Source organism: Neofelis nebulosa, chromosome 9 (assembly GCF_028018385.1).
Source record: "Neofelis nebulosa isolate mNeoNeb1 chromosome 9, mNeoNeb1.pri, whole genome shotgun sequence".
NCBI classification, from domain to species: domain Eukaryota; kingdom Metazoa; phylum Chordata; class Mammalia; order Carnivora; family Felidae; genus Neofelis; species Neofelis nebulosa.
In genome coordinates this window covers 30,361,591-30,379,635 of record NC_080790.1, presented here as the reverse complement: position 1 = coordinate 30,379,635, position 18,045 = coordinate 30,361,591, and the positions used below count along the sequence as shown (strand labels likewise).

Below are 18,045 nucleotides of genomic sequence, written 5' to 3'. Positions count from 1 at the left end.
AGGGACATTAGGAAGCCACATATTTTTAGCAAATATTTATTCAAACAAATATGTCTTTATTTTACCTGATTTACAGTGACTGTAAGACACCATCGATTGTAATTTGCATCTCTAATACTAGAGATGTTAAAATGGAAAAAAAATATATATGCCTCAGAATCACTAAAATGGAGTATTAAAAGTACTTTGAAAACAAAAGTGGTCTATTTTTTTCTCTTCAGCTCTCCCAATCAACATTTGTTGAATGTATTTTCTTAGCTACAATTCTTTTTTTTTAATATTAAAAAAAATTTTTTTACGTAAACTCTGTGCCCAACATGGGGCTTGAACTCACGACCCCAAGATAAAGAGTTGCATGGTGTATAGACTGAGCCAGCAAGGCACCCCTCTTAGCTACAATTCTATTTAGTTGCAACTAAATTAAATTTTTATGATGTTCTGTTTATATATATTTAATCATATGATTCTTACCACAATCATGTAAGATAGGGTGGGTATTGTCCCCAATGTACACATGAAAAGGCAGAAACTCTGAGAGACTAAGTGACTTGTTCTTCGCATCTCATGTGACCATGCTTAAGCTTTCTAATTAGAGGATATTTGAAAGTTCCAAAATGTCTTAATTTTAAGGAAATGGAGTGAATAAAACATTTTATTGAAAAAAATCTGTCAGGTTTTCTCTCCTCAGTTATATATATATATATATATACGTGTATATATATACACGTGTATATATATATATATATATTTTTAAATACTTGGTATAAGTTTCACGGGCTATGAATTTTATGCAAATATATCTGGAATTAAAAATGCCATATTGGTAGTATAAAAATATACCATCTAGCATTGTGAAGGGGTGGTGTATTCCAAATAATTATTCCCCCTTTCGCTATTTCTGGATGAGATTTTTTTCTAACATATATTACTTACATTTCTTATCTCCTTGCTTAAGAAGTAGCTCATGGGACCTAATTTAATATTTTCTTGGTGAATCAGCTTTATAGTAATAATAACTAATCTGTATTCAGTAAGTATGTCAATCATTGTTCTAAGCAAAATACTTGCATTAACTTATTTTATTTTCACTATATTCCTGCAAAGAATTACTCTCCACATTTTGCATATGGACAAACAAGGCACAGAGAGGTTAAGTAACTAGTCGAAGGTCACACAGAAGTAAATGACAACCAAGATTCAAACCCAATCTAGCAATCAGAGCACAAGCAATCAGAGCACAAGCTCTTAATCATCATGTTATGCTGTGTCTTATACTTCATGTATTAAAGTGTGCTGCATTGATTCTTTCAATGTCTTTCAGGATCTTTTGAGATGAAAAACAATTCTTTTCCAAAAGGACCCATTTTGGAATTTTTTCCAGGTGTAAATATTGGCTTGATTTTTTTAATTTTAATAAACAACCCTTCTTTGCTTTCATTCCTTGCTAACTTTTCATTGACTGCATATAATCTTTATGCACTTAACAATTTTTAAATTTTTTTTATGTTTATTTATTTTTGAGACAGAGGGAGACAGAGCATGAGTGGGGGAGGGGCATAGAGAAAGGGAGACTCAGAATCTGAAACAGGCTCTGGGCTCTGAGCTGTCAGCACAGAGCCCAATGCGAGGCTCGAACCCACGAACCATGAGATCATGACCTGAGCCGAAGTCGGATGCTTAACCGACTGAGCTACTCAGGCACCCCTGCAGTTAAAAATTTTGGATGACAACATTTAGTAGGACCATGTGTAAAACAAGATGTGCAAGAGATCCATCTGGATTTTTATGTAAGTATATTGTATGGTCTTTAGTGACCAGGTCTTGGGACAGTTATTTTGGCCACTAAAATATTCCTTATATGCTTTATTGGTATTATTATTTTTCCAAAAGGCCATTTATTTGGCTATATATTTAACAACTGATGTTCAATGAAGAGCCTCTTCCCAAGTAAAGTGTTAATATATATTCATTAGGTAAATGAGATCACAGTGTTTTTAAAAAAATTGTCTAATATGTTGTGGTTTACAGGTTCACTTATGTAGTTCCCATTTGCTGCTTCGACGCGCAGCCGTGGCTTGTCTCCGGCAGCTCGCCCAAAGAGAAGCTGCGGAAGTCTGTGAATATGCCATGAGCCTAGCCAAAAATGCAGGCGACAAGGAGAACAGTGGTACTAGTAAGTTACCTTATCGGTCATTATTCTTTTTGTTTAAATACTTAACCATTTCACAGGAGTATTGCTCTTTAACATTTTTGCTTTCAAGGATAGTCATTCTTCCTGTCCTTTTAAATAAAATAAAACCATTATCACTTAGAAAACACCTCCAGTGTAGTTTTTAGAAAGATTTTAATGCTTATTTATTTATTTATTTATTTATAATTTTTTAATGTTTTTATTTATTTTTTAGAGAGAGAGAGCAAGTGGGAGAGGGGCAGAGAGAGAGAGAGGGAGACATAGAATCTGAAGCAGGCTCCAGGCTCCGAGCTGTCAACACAGAGGCTGATGCAGGGCTCGAACCCATAAGCCGTGAGATCATGACCTGAGCCAAAGTCAGACGCTCAACTGACTGAGCCACCCAGGCGCCCCATAAATGTTTATTGATTTTTTTGAGAGAGAGAGAGAGAGAGAGAGAGAGAGAGAGACAGACAGCATGAGCAGGGGAGGGGCAGAGAGAGAAGAGAGAGAATCCCAAGCAGGCTCCACGCTCAGCACTGAGCCCGACATGGGGCTTGATCCCACAACTCTGAGATCATGACCGAGCTGAAATCAAAAATGAGATGCTTAACTGCCAGAGCCACCCACACGCCCCAAAAAATTCCAGTATGGTTTTCTTGGTAATTTTACACTTTTACCTTTTTTAAGGTTTGGAGCTAAACAGCATTTAATATCAAGATACTTGTGCCATGCCTTGAGGATGATTTAGCTATATATAAAGGATAACTAACTCTAAGGATGTTGCTCAGTATCACTGATAGACTTCTGGAAAGAGCAGTGATCTATTTGGGGGGTACCTGAAAGCTTTGGTCCCTTTTGAAAAGTGATGCAACTTTTCCTCAAGAAGGTAAAGCTAGAGTGACCAATAAAACAAGAAATGTCAGTACATGTTTGGGTAGCAAAGGTAGATCTTTGCTTGGGGGTTTTATGTATAACTTGAATTTCATACTTGGTCTTCTGGTCCCTGGGGATTGGTTGCTTGGGAACTTTTTCAGAGCTTAAGTGACAGATATTTCCCTATTGTGAGAGAAAAATTTTTACTTACAAGAGCTTTCAAATGCATAGAAGTTGCTTGGGTACTAAGAAGCAAGATACTAAAATATCTTCAATTTTGGCATAGTGTAGGAGCTCTATTAACAAATATACTGTATTGTAGAAATGTGAAAGAAGCTATACAATAAACATTATTGCTTTTAAGAGAGAAAACATAGAACCAAAAGTAATTACAGAATATTCCTGAATAAGATATAAAATTTTATTTTAATTTTTTTATTTTTATCTTTTTTAAAAATTGAGGAGTTTATTAGAGAAATATGAGAGGCAAAGACACCCCAAGTGACAGAAAGAAAATTCTGAAAATATCCCTTCAAGCCAAGTGGGCGCCTGGCCTTGACCTCCCCAAAAGGACAAGAAACTGGTGGGTTACCAACAACATTCTCTGGTGGCCACCTTGCCAGGGCATAAGTGTTCTCAGCCAGCACCGCTCCACTCCACTCCCCGCCCCTCCAAAGGTGGAAAGGAGACAAAGACTGTTTATAGAACCAATGCAGAGGCAATGGGAGCTATGAGGAAAGTCTGAGAGAGAGAGAGAGAAAAGGAGGTGGGGAGGACCTTAACAAAGAGTCCCGGCGTTTGGCTCTGCACGCCTCAAATACATTGACAAACAGTTCTACAAAATGGTTACTTAAAAGGTAAAATGCCTGGGGGCGCCTGGGTGGCTCAGTCGGTTAAGCGGCTGACTTTGGCTCAGGTCATGATCTCGCGGTCCGTGAGTTCGAGCCCCGCGTCGGGCTCTGTGCTGACAGCTCAGAGCCTGGAGCCTGTTTCAGATTCTGTGTCTCCCTCTCTCTGACCCTCCCCCGTTCATGCTCTGTCTCTCTCTGTCTCAAAAATAAATAAACGTTAAAAAAAAATAAAAAAATAAAAATAAAAGGTAAAATGCCTAATGTTGTTTCTGAGAGTGCCCCTGGACTTCTTCCCACATGCCACATCACACACCAATGTATGTGGCAGGGCCCAAAGGCCATGCTTTGGAAAAAAGTAAAACAAGAATAAGCCCTGTTGCTCTTTAAGGAGAGAGGAAGGAGCGGAGGCTGCTGGGGCCTTTCCCATGTACGCCTCCCAGCAGCAGCATGGCACGGTGCTATGTCTCACCTTTTGTCACCTGTGCTTCAGTGTACTCTAGTCTCTGTTCAAAGGCTGTCAGTTTCTCGTTTAGTGTTGCAAGTCTTGACCAACAAGATGTATCGAATGAGTTGAGAAAGTCCACAATTTGTTGATGTTGCTGCTGATGACCTCAATATACTCCCAGTTCGCTCAGTCCTGCTGAACCTCCCACAGTACCGACCCTCTTGACCCACCATGGCTGCCCAAGATATAAAATTTTAAAACGTTTACATTCAGCCACCATCATTGTAGTTGAAAGACAAACTAAGAGGGGTGCCTGGGTGGCGCAGTCGGTTAAGCGTCCGACTTCAGCCAGGTCACGATCTCGTGGTCCGTGAGTTCGAGCCCCGCGTCAGGCTCTGGGCTGATGGCTCGGAGCCTGGAGCCTGTTTCCGATTCTGTGTCTCCCTCTCTCTCTGCCCCTCCCCCGTTCATGCTCTGTCTCTCTCTGTCCCCAAAAAAAAAAGTTGAAAAAAAAGAAAGACAAACTAAGAGGGGGAAATATTTGCAAAATATATTTATTGCTTTATTTATTGAAGTGTGTATATTTATGTTTTAATATTTTTAATTTTTTTATTGTTTATTTTTGAGAGAGAGAGAGAGGCAGAGCATGAGCAGGGGAGGGGAAGAGAGAGGGAGACACAGAACAATAAGCAGGCTCCAGGCTCCTAGCTGTCAGCATAGAGTCCGACGCAGGGCTCGAACTCACAGACCGCGAGATCATGTCCTGGGCTGAAGCCAGACACTCAACCAACTGAGCCACCCAGGTGCCCCTGTTTTAATATTTTTAAAGCTTAAAAGCTTAGTGTGTTGGGGGTCCTAAGACCACCCCACGTTTGATGATGCAGTAGGAGGACTTAGCATATAGTCATGCTTATGGCTATGGTTTATTACAGCAACTGGATACAAAGCAAAATTTGCAGAGGGAAAAGGTACTTGGGGTGAAGTCTGGAGCAAACCAGGCTCAGGTTTCCAAGCGCCCATGCCCCATGAAGTCACACAGGAGCTGCTTGACTCCCCAACAATCTGTTTTGACAACACACATGAAATGTCTACCAGGGAATCTTCTCAGAGACTCAGTCCCCAAGGTTTTTATTGGGCACTGGTTGACGGGGTATGTCTGCCTAGCATGTTTCAAAAGCCCAGATGTTCAAAAGTCAGGCGGATGTTTGGTATAAACCATACTGTTTGTACAAACAGGTTAGGCATAGTGAGCCACTTTTACCAGGAAATGGTGGGAACCCTCCTGAAACCCAGTTCTCTCAGATGCTAGCAGAGGGCTAACCTCAATATCAGGCCTTACTAAGTATTCTCAGGCCTGCTATGTTAACTGTCTTTTGCATCTACAGAAATCATGAGAGCATAAGAAACATGTTTTATCAAAGAACAAGTATCAACATAGGAAATATTTTCAACCTCCAGTGATTAAATAATAATTAAATTATAAGTCAGTGCAATAATAAGATAGCATTTTTCTTTTATGAAACTGACCAGATTAAAAATAATGATTATAACTAGCGTTGGGAGAGGTATGAATAGAAGACAAATGTCTTACACTGCACATAGGAAGAAATGTAAAGTCATACACATTTTTTGGATTTGTCAGTATTTTTTGTCAGCTTACCCTTTGACCTAGCAATTCCCCTTTTAGGAATTCATCCTTAATGAGTTAATCAATGTTCTCTTAATTCAGTGGTTTGCTATGTAGCTATGAAAATTCATGTTATAGAAGTATAATTCCTGATATGGGAACATATTACCTGCTGCTAAGTGAAAATAAAGCTTCTGTGTCTAATTTCTCACTAATGTTCTCTTTCCTTGGAACCTTTTCTTTTGACTTTTCCTACTGTCTGAATTCCTTTCATTGTGGCTGTTTTCTGCAGACACCCCTCATTTGTCTTTGGAGTGACTCAACTAAAAGAGTCACTTTTCAGTTTCCATCCATCTGTCTCACTCTCTTCAAGGTTCAGAGGACCTTGACTTCGGAGACTTCGGAGCTCGCAGTATTCATTATTATTATTTTTTTTAATGTTTATTTATTCTTGAGATAGAGACAGAGCATGAGCAGGGGAGGGGCAGAGAGAGAGAGGGAGACACAATCCCAAGCAGGCTCCAGGCTCCGAGCTGTGAGCACAGAGCCTGATGCAGGGCTTGAACTCACAGACCATGGCATCATGACCTGAGCCAAAGTCAGATGCTTAACCGACTGAGCCACCTGGGTACCCCCACGGTGTTCATTCTTAAGGCTACCTGTTGTATAAGTTTTGCTGTTTATAAGAACAAAAAGATTTTCAGATAAAGCAAGACATTTACTATCTTATAACAATATTGTTTTGTTTTTTTTTAACATTTATTTATTTTTTTTTGAGACAGAGAGGGACAGAGCATGAACGGGGGAGGGGCAGAGAGAGAGGGAGACACAGAATCAGAAGCAGGCTCCAGGCTCTGAGCCATCAGCCCAGAGCCCGACGTGGGGCTCGAACTCACGGACCGTGAGATCGTGACCTGAGCTGAAGTCGGACGCTTAACCGACTGAGCCACCCAGGCGCCCCTCAATATTGCTTTTTTAGTTGAAGTATAAGTAACATACAATGTTATGTTAGTTTCAGGGATACAACATAGAGATCCACAATTCTGTACATGATGAAGTGCTCACCATGATAAGTGTAGTCGCCATCTGTCATCATACGACATTATTACAATATTGTTGACTGTATTCCTTATTTGTACTTTTCATCCCTGTGACTTACTTTATAGCTTGAAGTTTGTGCCTCCTAATCCCCTTCACCTATTTTATCCATCTCGTCATTCAGTATTACTTTTGGATTGTATGTTTCTTGGAAAGGACTTTCCCACTTTTTAAGTGTTCGTATAGTTTATAATCCATTTATGATTTGTGTTCTGGCTTTATAGATTTTTAAAAATCTGAACTATAAGACTGAATGAATTTCAATTTGTTCTTCCAACAAATATAGCAGTAATTATTTTTTAGGTCATTAAATTCAATCTACTTAGAAATATATCTCTTTCCCACACTTTTTCTTTTTTACAATGAAATATATATCTATTTAGCATTCCCTGGAGATTTGTTTAAACTACCTCAGAATAATCAGTCTTAAAGATCAGATTTATTGTCAGATTAAATTCTAAACCTAAGGATATGTATGTAAACTGGAGAACATAAATTGTATGTGTAGCTAGCTTGTTTTGTTGTAATCCTGAATTTACATGTAAGCGTTGGTATTTAACGTAATTGTTACCTCTAGTGTACAACAAAATCCTGTACAAGTTCATTTATAAAATTTGCTTTTCAGATGTCAGTCCTTTTGCACCTGGAGTTAGTTCTCGAAGTGATATCCATTGCCGGCACCAAGGTGTTAATATAACAGAAACTGGTCTTGAAGGGCTTCTTTTTGGAATGCTAGACCGGGAGACAGATAGAAAATTATGTTCTGATATTCACGATACTTTGGGGCATATGCTGTCATCACTGGCTGTAGAAAAACTTTCGCATTGGCTAATGCTTTGTAAAGATGTCCTGGCAGCTTCTAGTGGTATGTATTCAATATATAAAATATGTTCTTAAAATAGTGAATATTTTCCCTCTCGTATACTTTTGTATATGTAAATATATGGATACAGATACATAAAAAGATATATAGATACATAGATTTAAATTTGAGCTTGCATTTAAAAATACTAATACATTTTAATCTATAAATCCCTATATAAATGTTGAAGGTTAAATTACATTACAAAGTAATATGCTTTCTTTGATTTGGGGGAAACAGCTAAATTCAAATTAAATTTTCATGTATGAAAACCCCCAGTTACTCCATAGTTCAACATAGTATGTAAAACTAGTGAAATATGTAAAAGGCTTTTATGTTACCCTTTGCTTGGTTTCTGATTTTTTTTTTTTAACTTACCAATTCTACTGTTTTCAAAGGAATGAGAATTTAGTCCCTTTTTATTAGCAATCTTCTAACATGAATGCAAGTTCTATGACATCATTTTTGCTCTATGGAAATTTGTCATAATATGCTGTTTTTTGTTACAGATATGAGCACTGCAACTCCCTTAAGTAGTGGAAAAGATGAGGAATCTGAGAAGAAAGATGAAATGGATGATGATACCATGTTCACCACACTAGGCGAAGAAGATAAATCAAAGCCCTTCGTGGCACCTCGCTGGGCCACTCGGGTGTTCGCTGCCGATTGCCTGTGCCGAATCATCAATTTGTGTGAGAATGCAGACCAGGCCCACTTTGATCTTGCGATGGCACGTTCTGCTAAACTACGAAACCCTACAAGTAAATTTAAAATCAGTACTTCTTCTATAGGTTTGAGATATTTTGCTGCTAGGTAACATGCTTTAGATTCTGCCTTTCATGTCTTGCATTCATGTGCCTTTTACCTTTGTTTTCTGTCCCCTAAACATACTACCCATCTTCTGCTTTGTATTGGGAAGATAAGTTGAAGAAAGTGGTTCAAAGGTATATGTCTACCTATCTTAATCATGTCCCCTCAGGATAATAATTACAGTAACTTACATATCCTTTGTACTTTGTCCTAGTTTTAGCACTTCAATGTAAAAGATAGAGCAACGCTTTAAGGTGCATAAGCAAAGTGAATTTTGCAGTCCCCAGCCATGGAGAATGTCAGAATTCATGAATGCTATCATTCAATTCAACTCAAACTCTCAGATTTCAGAAATGCTGCTAGGTAGTTTGAAAAAAGTGAAAATTGTTGGTTACTGAAACCTGTCACTTTTTTATATTTTATGAGCTTTTTATATTTCATAATTCCCTGGATCCGATATTATAGGGAGTTTGCAAAGAAATCATCGCATCCAATATCCTCATTTTACAAATGAGAATCAGAGAAGCCGAGGGCAGTAAGAGAGTAATAGACTCTGTCTCGTAATTTGTTGTCTCTTCATTGCCCTGTCATTTTCTTACATATGTAAAGACAAACTGTATATGTTAATAGTATTGAAGTCTGTACATTAAAATGCCTTCCAGTTTGTTTTGTTACTAAATGCCTTTCAGTTTACTAGAGCTCACAAATGGATTAAAAAACAAAAGGTAAAACAGTACTCCCATGTATAGAATGTCAATCTGAAGGTACAGTTATCAGGAAAGCACAATTATCACGAGCACAGTGTCTTTATTCATGTCATTATTTATCAAATATTTACCAAATCCTGTTCTTTGCTACACATTGGGGATACAAAGAAAAAGAAAACAGAGTCCATATCCTTGAAGAATTTCTAGTCTAGAAGACAAAAAGGCTTGTCTCAAACAATTACATGTCCCATAGTGGTATGACGGAGTATTTGGGGAACATAAAAAAAGTAGTGTTCATTTCCTGAAGAGCCAGGGAAGATCTCACAGAAAAGGTGATTTTGAAACTGGATTTTAAAGACAGAGAAAAGATTTTGCAGGTAGAAGAAGCTGGTTGCATTAGTGTTCTATTGCTGCTGTAAGAAAAGACCGCAAATTCAGTGGCCCAGATTATTTTATCCTATAGTTCTGTAGGTCAGAAAGTCCAACATGAGTCTCCCTGGCCTAAAATCAAGGTCCCAGCAGGGCTGCATCCCTTTCTGGAAGCTCTAGAGGAGTCTATTTTCTTATTAGCTTCTGTCAGCTGCCTGTATTCCTCGACTGGTGGCCCCCTCTCTCTGTCTTCGAAGCCAACAACATTGACTGTCTCAGTGATCCACCTTTAGTTGTCACACTTCTCTCTGACTACAGCCAGAAGAGGTGCTCTGCTTTTAAGGCACCTGTGATTAGATTGGGCCCACCTGTTAAATTTGGGATACTCTCCATGTACAAAGTCCCTTTAACATTCACAGGTTGTAGGGATTAGGGTGTAGAAATATTTGAGCACCATTATTCCGCCTACCGCACTGGTTTATTATAAGCAAAGAAAGTAAGAGAATTTGTAAAGGCACAGAAGTATGCATATTACATTTAAGGAAAGGTGAAGATCCTTAAGTTGGCTTTCCTTTCTTTGTGTTTAATTGTTTTTTCTCTCATTATTTGTATCTTGTCTTTTTCCCTGCATTCTCAGAGATCCTCACAAGGCTTCCCTTTATGTCATGGATATAATGTTTTACTGTTTTCTGCCCCCCATAGCGGATCTTAAGTCTTCTTTTATGTTTTTAGTTTTCGTTTAATTGTTTTGTCTTCTTCCTTCATCGTATCATATCATTTGGGCTCCTTATGATTTTCTGTTCTTATTCTATAGCAACCGTGACTTTGTGCATCCTGTTGAGATGCCAAGTGATTTTCTGTATTTTATTCTGATTTTTATAGAACATTATTTTTTAGGTGCATTTTATTTATTTTGAGAGAAAGAGTCCGCACATGTGAACACACATGAATGGGGGAGGGGCAGAGAGAATCTCAAGCAGGCTCTGCGTGATCAGCAGGGAGCCTGATGTGGGGCTTGATCTCACGAACCATGAGATGATGATCTGAGTCTAAATCAAGAGTTGGACACTTAAGCGACTGAGCCACCCAGGTGTCCCCAGAAAATTATTTTTGAGATTAGTTCTTTCGGAATCTTCATAATCTTTCTTTTGCCTGGGTGTATTTTTTTTCCACAGGCTTATTTGTTTATATATCCTTGAAAGGGTAGAGTGCGTATTTGGAATTTGCTCACATTGTGTGTGGGTGGATTGCCCGTATTCTCTGTCTTTGTTAACTGGGTGCTCACATTGGTAGCTGGATGGTGAGCTGATATAACAGCTCTCCAACCTAGATTTCAGTATCTGACATGCTTTGTTCTGCTGGACTGAAAGAGGATCCTTTCTAGTTCCCATTGCCTGCCGTCCTGAACAGTAATGTCAGTGTGTATGAAAACTTACAGATCAAATAAATGTGCTATCCAGGCTCTTCCTGTATCATCCTTATCTCCCTTTGCATGCACCGTGCTTTTGTTGTATGGAACTACCAGTCCCAGAATATAATAAACCTCTAACCGTGACTTTGTGCATCCTGTTGAGATGCCAAGTGATTTTCTGTATTTTATTCTGGTTTTTATAGAACATTATTTTTTAGGTTCATTTTATTTATTTTGAGAGAAAGAGTCCGCACATGTGAACGCACATGAATGGGGGAGGGGCAGAGAGAATCTCAAGCAGGCTCTGCGCTTGAGAGGCTCTAACAGTCCCCTAATTCCCCATTTTAGAATTTCTGCCCCATGTCCCTTCCCACTCCCCTGCTTTAGGAGTTCATCTCCTAGGATTTGGAAAAAAGAGGTCTTGATTTAAGAAAAGTTGGAGGTAGAGAATTGTGTAGAGAAGCGATAGCACTTTCATTTAGGAATTATTGCCTACTTTTTCGTTGTGAGAGTGCTGTCATTCTAGACCTTTTTAATTAGGTGGCAGAGAGTAACAGAGGAGTAATGGGCCTTTTAATTTACTTCTGGGTTGGCATAATATGAATAGGCCCATTTTAAGCGAGTTCCATCTACCTTGGAAATTTCCTCCCAACTTCTGGCAGCATTTCATTATTCCTGATTTTTATTGGTGGAATGTTTTTGTTTCCCTGAGGTGAGGAAGCACTGCGGGCTTCTGACTAAATGTTCTTTTTCTCTCTCCTCTGTTCCTCTTCCCCAAACCAATAGATATTCTTTTTTAAACTTAAGATTCTGAAATAAGAATTTTAGGTAGGCACAGGAAAAAATTAGAAGAACTTGTCTTACAACCTTCACAATAAGAATAACAGCAAAAACCTGTTTAAATAGGAGCTGTTTGGGAATCAGGCTGAAACACAGACTTGCCACTGCTTCAAAAAGACTTTGAGAGTCTTGCAGCAGCCTGAAGAACTTTAGAGTACTTGAGCTTGATAAATTATTTAGATAATTTTAGTTGCTATGTCTTTAAGTTCATCAGTCTTTTCCTCTTTGGCACTAATCCCTAATAATCTTATCCAATTTATCTTTCATTTCCAATATATATATTTTCTAATTTTTACAAGTCCCATTTGTGGTTTTCTCTTTTATTTCTGTCTTCATTATGCTCGGGCTTTCCTTTTCTTTCTTGAATATAGGCAATATGTTTATAATAAACTTGTTTTAGGCTGCCTGTCTGTTAATTTCATCATCCCTTTCATTTCTGAATCTGTTTCTATTCACTGAGTTTTTTCCCTTGTTATGAAATATATTTTCCTGCTTCTTTGCATCCCTGGTAATTTTTTTTATTACATGCCAGATATTGCAAATTTTATGGTAGTAGTGCTGGATTTTGTTGTATTCCTTTAAATAGTATTACACTTTGTTCTGGGATATAGTTAAATTACCTGCTATCTTTTGAATACTTTGAGACTTGCATTTAAGCTTTGTTTGGGCAGATCTGGAGCAGCCTTTATTCTAAAAGGAAAAAGTCTTCTCCTTCCTACGTCTTACCTTGCAAAAGTCTTTTCCATAAAGTAGAAGTTGAGAAACTACTGCCTACAGTCTAAATCCAGCCCATAACCTGTTTTTTTAAATGAAGTTTTATTGGAACACAGCACTCCCATTTATATACACATGGACTGTGACTACTTTCATTCTGCAACACCAGAGTTGAGTAGTTGTGTTAGAAATTATATGGCCATGGATGCTTGGGTGGCTCAGTAGGTTAAGCGTACGACTTCGGCTCAGGTCATGATCTTGCAGTTCGTGGGTTTGAGCCCCGCGTCAGGCTCTGTGCTGACAGCTCAGAGCCTGGAGCCTGCTTCGGATTCTGTGTCTCCCTCTCTTTCTGTTCCTCCCCTGCTCACGCTCTGTCTCTCTCTCAAAAATAAATAAAGATTAAAAAAATAAAAAGTAAAAAGAAATTATATGGCCAGGAAAGCCAAAACTATTTACTATCTAGTTCTTTACAGAAAAAAAAAAATCTGCCGACCCCATTCTAAAGAATTATAAACTCCTTTGGGGAAAGTTAGGATAATCAGTTACTTTGCTTCAAATGTTGTCATATAATAATGTCATCTATTTTACCATACTGTGTAAAAGGTTTACCAATGTTCTTGAGAAATTATGATAGATAAGCTTTCTTGAAAGTATATCTTTGTTATTTTTAAACACAGTGAAATGTATGGAATGTAAGTGCTTTTTTATTTTTTTATTTTTTATTTATTTTTTAATTTTTTAAACATTTATTTATTATTGAGAGACAGAGAGACACAGAGAATGAGCAGGGGAGGGGTAGAGAGAGGGGGAGACACAGAATCCGAAGCAGGCTCCAGGCTCCGAGCTGTCAGCACAGAGCCCGATGCGGGGCTCGAACTCACAGACTGTGAGATCATGACCTGAGTCGAAGTCGGTCACCCAACCGACTGAGCCACCCAGGCGCCCCCATAAGTGCTTTTTTAAAGAAGTTTATTTCATTTCATATTAAACCTATTTGGGCAGAAATTTTCCTTTTTGCCGTCTATTTTATTTTTAGATGACCTGTTGGTACTTCATCTCTCTGACCTGATTCGCATGGCCTTCATGGCTGCAACAGATCATAGTAACCAGCTGCGGATGGCTGGGCTCCAAGCACTTGAAGACATTATCAAGAAGTTTGCATCTGTGCCTGAGCCAGAATTTCCAGGCCAAGTGATTCTGGAGCAGTATCAAGCTAATGTGAGTGAGATACTCTGTTTACTTAAAAACTTAAAATTGATTCTTTGTGTGGTGAGTAAGGGGACAAGGATTCCCTGGAGAAATGTCTTTGGAGCTTCAACTATATGTCTTTATTCCCATTGTCTGTTGCATAGTTGAATCCCACAGTTGAAGAAACCGTAGGATAAAACTATTTTTAAGTTATGATAGCGTATTCATGATAAAACTAGAATAGAAATCGCAGGCTAGCTTTTCAGTCTTGTGTTTAGATGTTTAGCCATGCCATTTAAAAGATAAAAGGACATTCAAAGAGTGTTGTGGATTTGCTGACATTACTTTTATATGTCAAGACTTGATAAGCATTTTTAAAAATACAAAGGGCAACTTTGTATGCTGAAGGATAACTTTTAATAATAGCAGTTAAAAATATTACTGAAAGAATTATATACCTTCAAAAATATTTTTATTTTGTTCTAAACAGAGATACTTTTCTCTCCTGAGATTTATAACTTTGTTTTCTTCGCCTGAGGCATAATAGATATAATTCTGGTAATGATGGGTTATATGAAGACAAAGTTAGCAAGGAAAGAATACACATTTTTTTTTTTTTACTGTGATCAAAATCTTAGCTTCAGATACACAACACCTTATCTAAAAGCTATACTCAAACATACGTAAAATTAAAAAGTACGAATAATTTTTAATCCATTGTTTTTCCATCATAAGTACTGGTGAGGAAGTTATAGCTTCTAGCCCAGCTGGCTATAGAAAATCCATATTCAACTATTTACTCCCAAATACCCAACCTATCAAAATGAAGGTTTGTTGTTCTGTTTTGCTTTATTTTGACTTTTTATTTAGAAATAATTTTAAACGTACAGAAAAATTATAAGAATAGTACAAAAAACTGTCTTATGCCCCTTACTCATATTTACCAATGGTTATTTTTGCCTCATTTGCTTTAGCATTGATTTTATATTTCTCTCTCTTTATACACACATTTTTTTTTTGTAAACCATTTACAGATAAATTATTTAAATCATGTACCTTTACCTTTGAATACTTCAGTCTGTATTTCCAAAGGACAAGAACATTGTCTAACATAGCCACAGAACAGTTCTCAACTTCAGGAAATTCAACATTGATATATTACTTCTATATAGTCTGTCATATTCCACTTTTATCACTCAAGCCGGTAATCTCTTTTATAGTATATTCTCTTCCACCTTCAGTACAGGATCCAGCACCAGCTCTGTGATTAGTTGATGATTGTACCACCAATACTGCAATTAGTTGCCATGTGTGTTTAGTCACAGAGAGGGACTCAATCCATTTCCAAATGGCTACTGATAATATCTTAGTGACTGACTCTTGTGTAAGGGAAGATGTCTCAAATTAGGAGTTGAATATATCTAATTCCTTGTTCAGTTCATGCACATTAAATTTAGTATATCTAAAAATCAATGACTGGGTTGGCTTATTAAAACTAAAGTTCATGGGGTACCCAGGTGGCTCAGTTGGTTAAGTGGCTGACTCTTGATTTCAGGTCAGGTCATATTCTCACAGTTGGTGAGTTTGAACCCCACGTTGGGCTCTGCGTTTATGCTTCAGATCCTGTCTCCCTCTCTCTGCCCCTCCCCTGCTCGTACTCACTCTCTCTCTCAAAAATAAATAAATGTAAAAAAAAAATATTTTTGAAAACTAAAGCTAATATTCCTTTACTTATTACTGTAACAATGGTACACAAATGAATATTTCTTGAGAATCCTTCTCTGAAAGCACCTCTTTTTGAGGTAAAATGGCTTCTAAGGTCTTTAAATGACTATGTGAATTTTTAGTATTACTCAGTTATTTAAAGGAGTTGATCCAGTTATATGAGATTCACCCATGAGGTAAATACTGTTAGAAATACATTCAGGAGGGGCGCCTGGGTGGCTCAGTTGGTTGGGCGTCCAACTTGGACTCAGGTCATGATCTTACACTCACAGGTTCAAGCCCTGCATCAGGCTTTGTGCTGACAGCTCAGAGCCTGGAGCCTTGCTTCAGATGCAGTGTCTCCCTCTCTCTCTGCCCCTCCCCCACTCGCACTCTGTCTCTCTCTTTCTTTCAAAATAAATAAACATAATAAAAAAAATTTTTTTTAAGAAATACATTCAGGAAAATATAGACAGAATAAAAAAGAATAGCAGTTTTCTGTTATCCCTAGGAGCCTGTGACTTTGTCAGAAAATCTTGTTTACTATTAAACAAAAACAAAGGAAAAAGAAACAAGATTAATTGCCTCTTTGGTATAGCATTCATACAGATTTGATAATGATTATAACCTCCTGGAAAGCAAAATAAAAACGGTATGTTTGAGTTTATTGTAACTGAGAAGAGAGATAAGGGAGATGTGATAAAAAGGAAAGTAACAATGATGTATTTTGTGTGTTTTCATCTCCAAGGACACAAGAGGCTTTATGTTTACCACGTATCTTTAAAACAAAACGCTCAGGGGCGCCTGGGTGGCGCAGTCGGTTGGGCGTCCGACTTCAGCCAGGTCACGATCTCACGGTCCGTGAGTTCGAGCCCCGCGTCAGGCTCTGGGCTGATGGCTCAGAGCCTGGAGCCTGTTTCCGATTCTGTGTCTCCCTCTCTCTGCCCCTCCCCCGTTCATGCTCTGTCTCTCTCTGTCCCAAAAATAAAATAAACGTTGAAAAAAAATTTTAAAAAAAAAAATAAATAAATAAAACAAAACGCTCATATTCATTTTTTTTTTTTTTTTTTTAGGTGGGAGCTGCTCTAAGACCAGCCTTTTCACAAGATACCCCATCAGACATAATAGCAAAAGCTTGCCAGGTAAGAAGAAAAATAGGGTTTTCTATAGTTACCTTCTTTTTTTTATTTTTTTTTAACGTTTATTTATTTTTGAAACAGAGACAGACACAGCACGAACAGGGGAGGGTCAGAGAGAGGGAGACACAGAATCTGAAACAGGCTCCAGGCTCTGAGCTGTCAGCACAGAGCCCGACGCGGGGCTCAAACACACAGACCGCGAGATCATGACCTGAGCCGAAGTTGGACACGTAACTGACTGAGCCACCCAGGCGCCCCTATAGTTACCTTCTTTAAGTTAATAGATGCCTTAGAATTTCACCTCCAAGAAAGAAGAGGGAAAAATCAAATAATATTTGTTTTTTATCTTGAAAACACAATAGTGACAGTTTCCTTTTTTATTCTGTATCAAATGATGAAGTAGTAACTTAGTCGCATCCCTTTTTTTGTCATAGCTGAGGAGATGACTTTGGGATACATAGCTTTTATATTATCCAGAAGTAAACAGAGGTATGAAAATCATAAAAACAACTAAAAACTAAAGTAAGATTACAAAATGATTAAATAATGTATTATTAATGATAATTAGGTAATAGAAAATTGTTGGGGGGCATCAGGGTGGCTCAGTCGGTTAGGCATCTGACTCTTGATTTCAGCTCAGGCCATGATATTATGGTTAGAGAGATTAGACCCCATGTTAGGCTCTGGGCTGAGAGTGGGCAGAGACTGATTGGGAGCCCCTCTCCTCTCTTCCCCTCCCCCATGCTCTATCTCAAAAATAAATAAACTTAAAAAATAAACATAAAAGAAGATTTTTTTTTAATTAAAAAAACTTTTTTAATGTTTATTTTTAAGAGTGAGAGACCGAGCACAAGCTGGGGAGGGACAGAGAGAAAGCACGAACCCACAAACCGGGAGATCATGACCTGAGCTGAAGTCGGAAGCTTAACCGACTGAACCACCCAGGCACCCCCAAAAAAGACTTTTTTCATCACAAGTTTTGAAAAATTTACAAGTTTCTGGGAATCACTTATCCTAAAGAGAATTTAACAATATGGAAATTTAACTGTAAAATTAATTGCAGGGGAATTGTTCTAACATTATTACATTTGAAAAGAGTCACAAAAGCAAGCACTTATATTCCTACACTTTTAATAAATTCCTCTTTTTCATGCCTCATTCTGAAAAAGGATTCATGCACTAAACTCCCGTGTTTCAGGAAATCCAATTCTTTTTTTTTTTTAATGTTTATTAT

The 18,045-nt window shown here is 37.9% G+C and overlaps 1 protein-coding gene across 2 annotated transcripts in view; it reads left to right on the top strand.

Annotated features, from left to right (window-relative positions):
* Positions 1 to 18,045, top strand: part of HEATR5B (HEAT repeat containing 5B) — a 100,053-nt gene that overhangs the window by 48,960 nt on the left and 33,048 nt on the right. For both annotated transcript variants that reach the window (XM_058683030.1, XM_058683031.1), the window contains exons 22-26: positions 2,029 to 2,173; positions 7,693 to 7,932; positions 8,439 to 8,690; positions 13,817 to 13,998; positions 16,746 to 16,814. In XM_058683030.1, the coding sequence (XP_058539013.1) occupies positions 2,029 to 2,173; positions 7,693 to 7,932; positions 8,439 to 8,690; positions 13,817 to 13,998; positions 16,746 to 16,814 (888 nt within the window). The remainder of the gene's footprint in view (positions 1 to 2,028; positions 2,174 to 7,692; positions 7,933 to 8,438; positions 8,691 to 13,816; positions 13,999 to 16,745; positions 16,815 to 18,045) is intronic.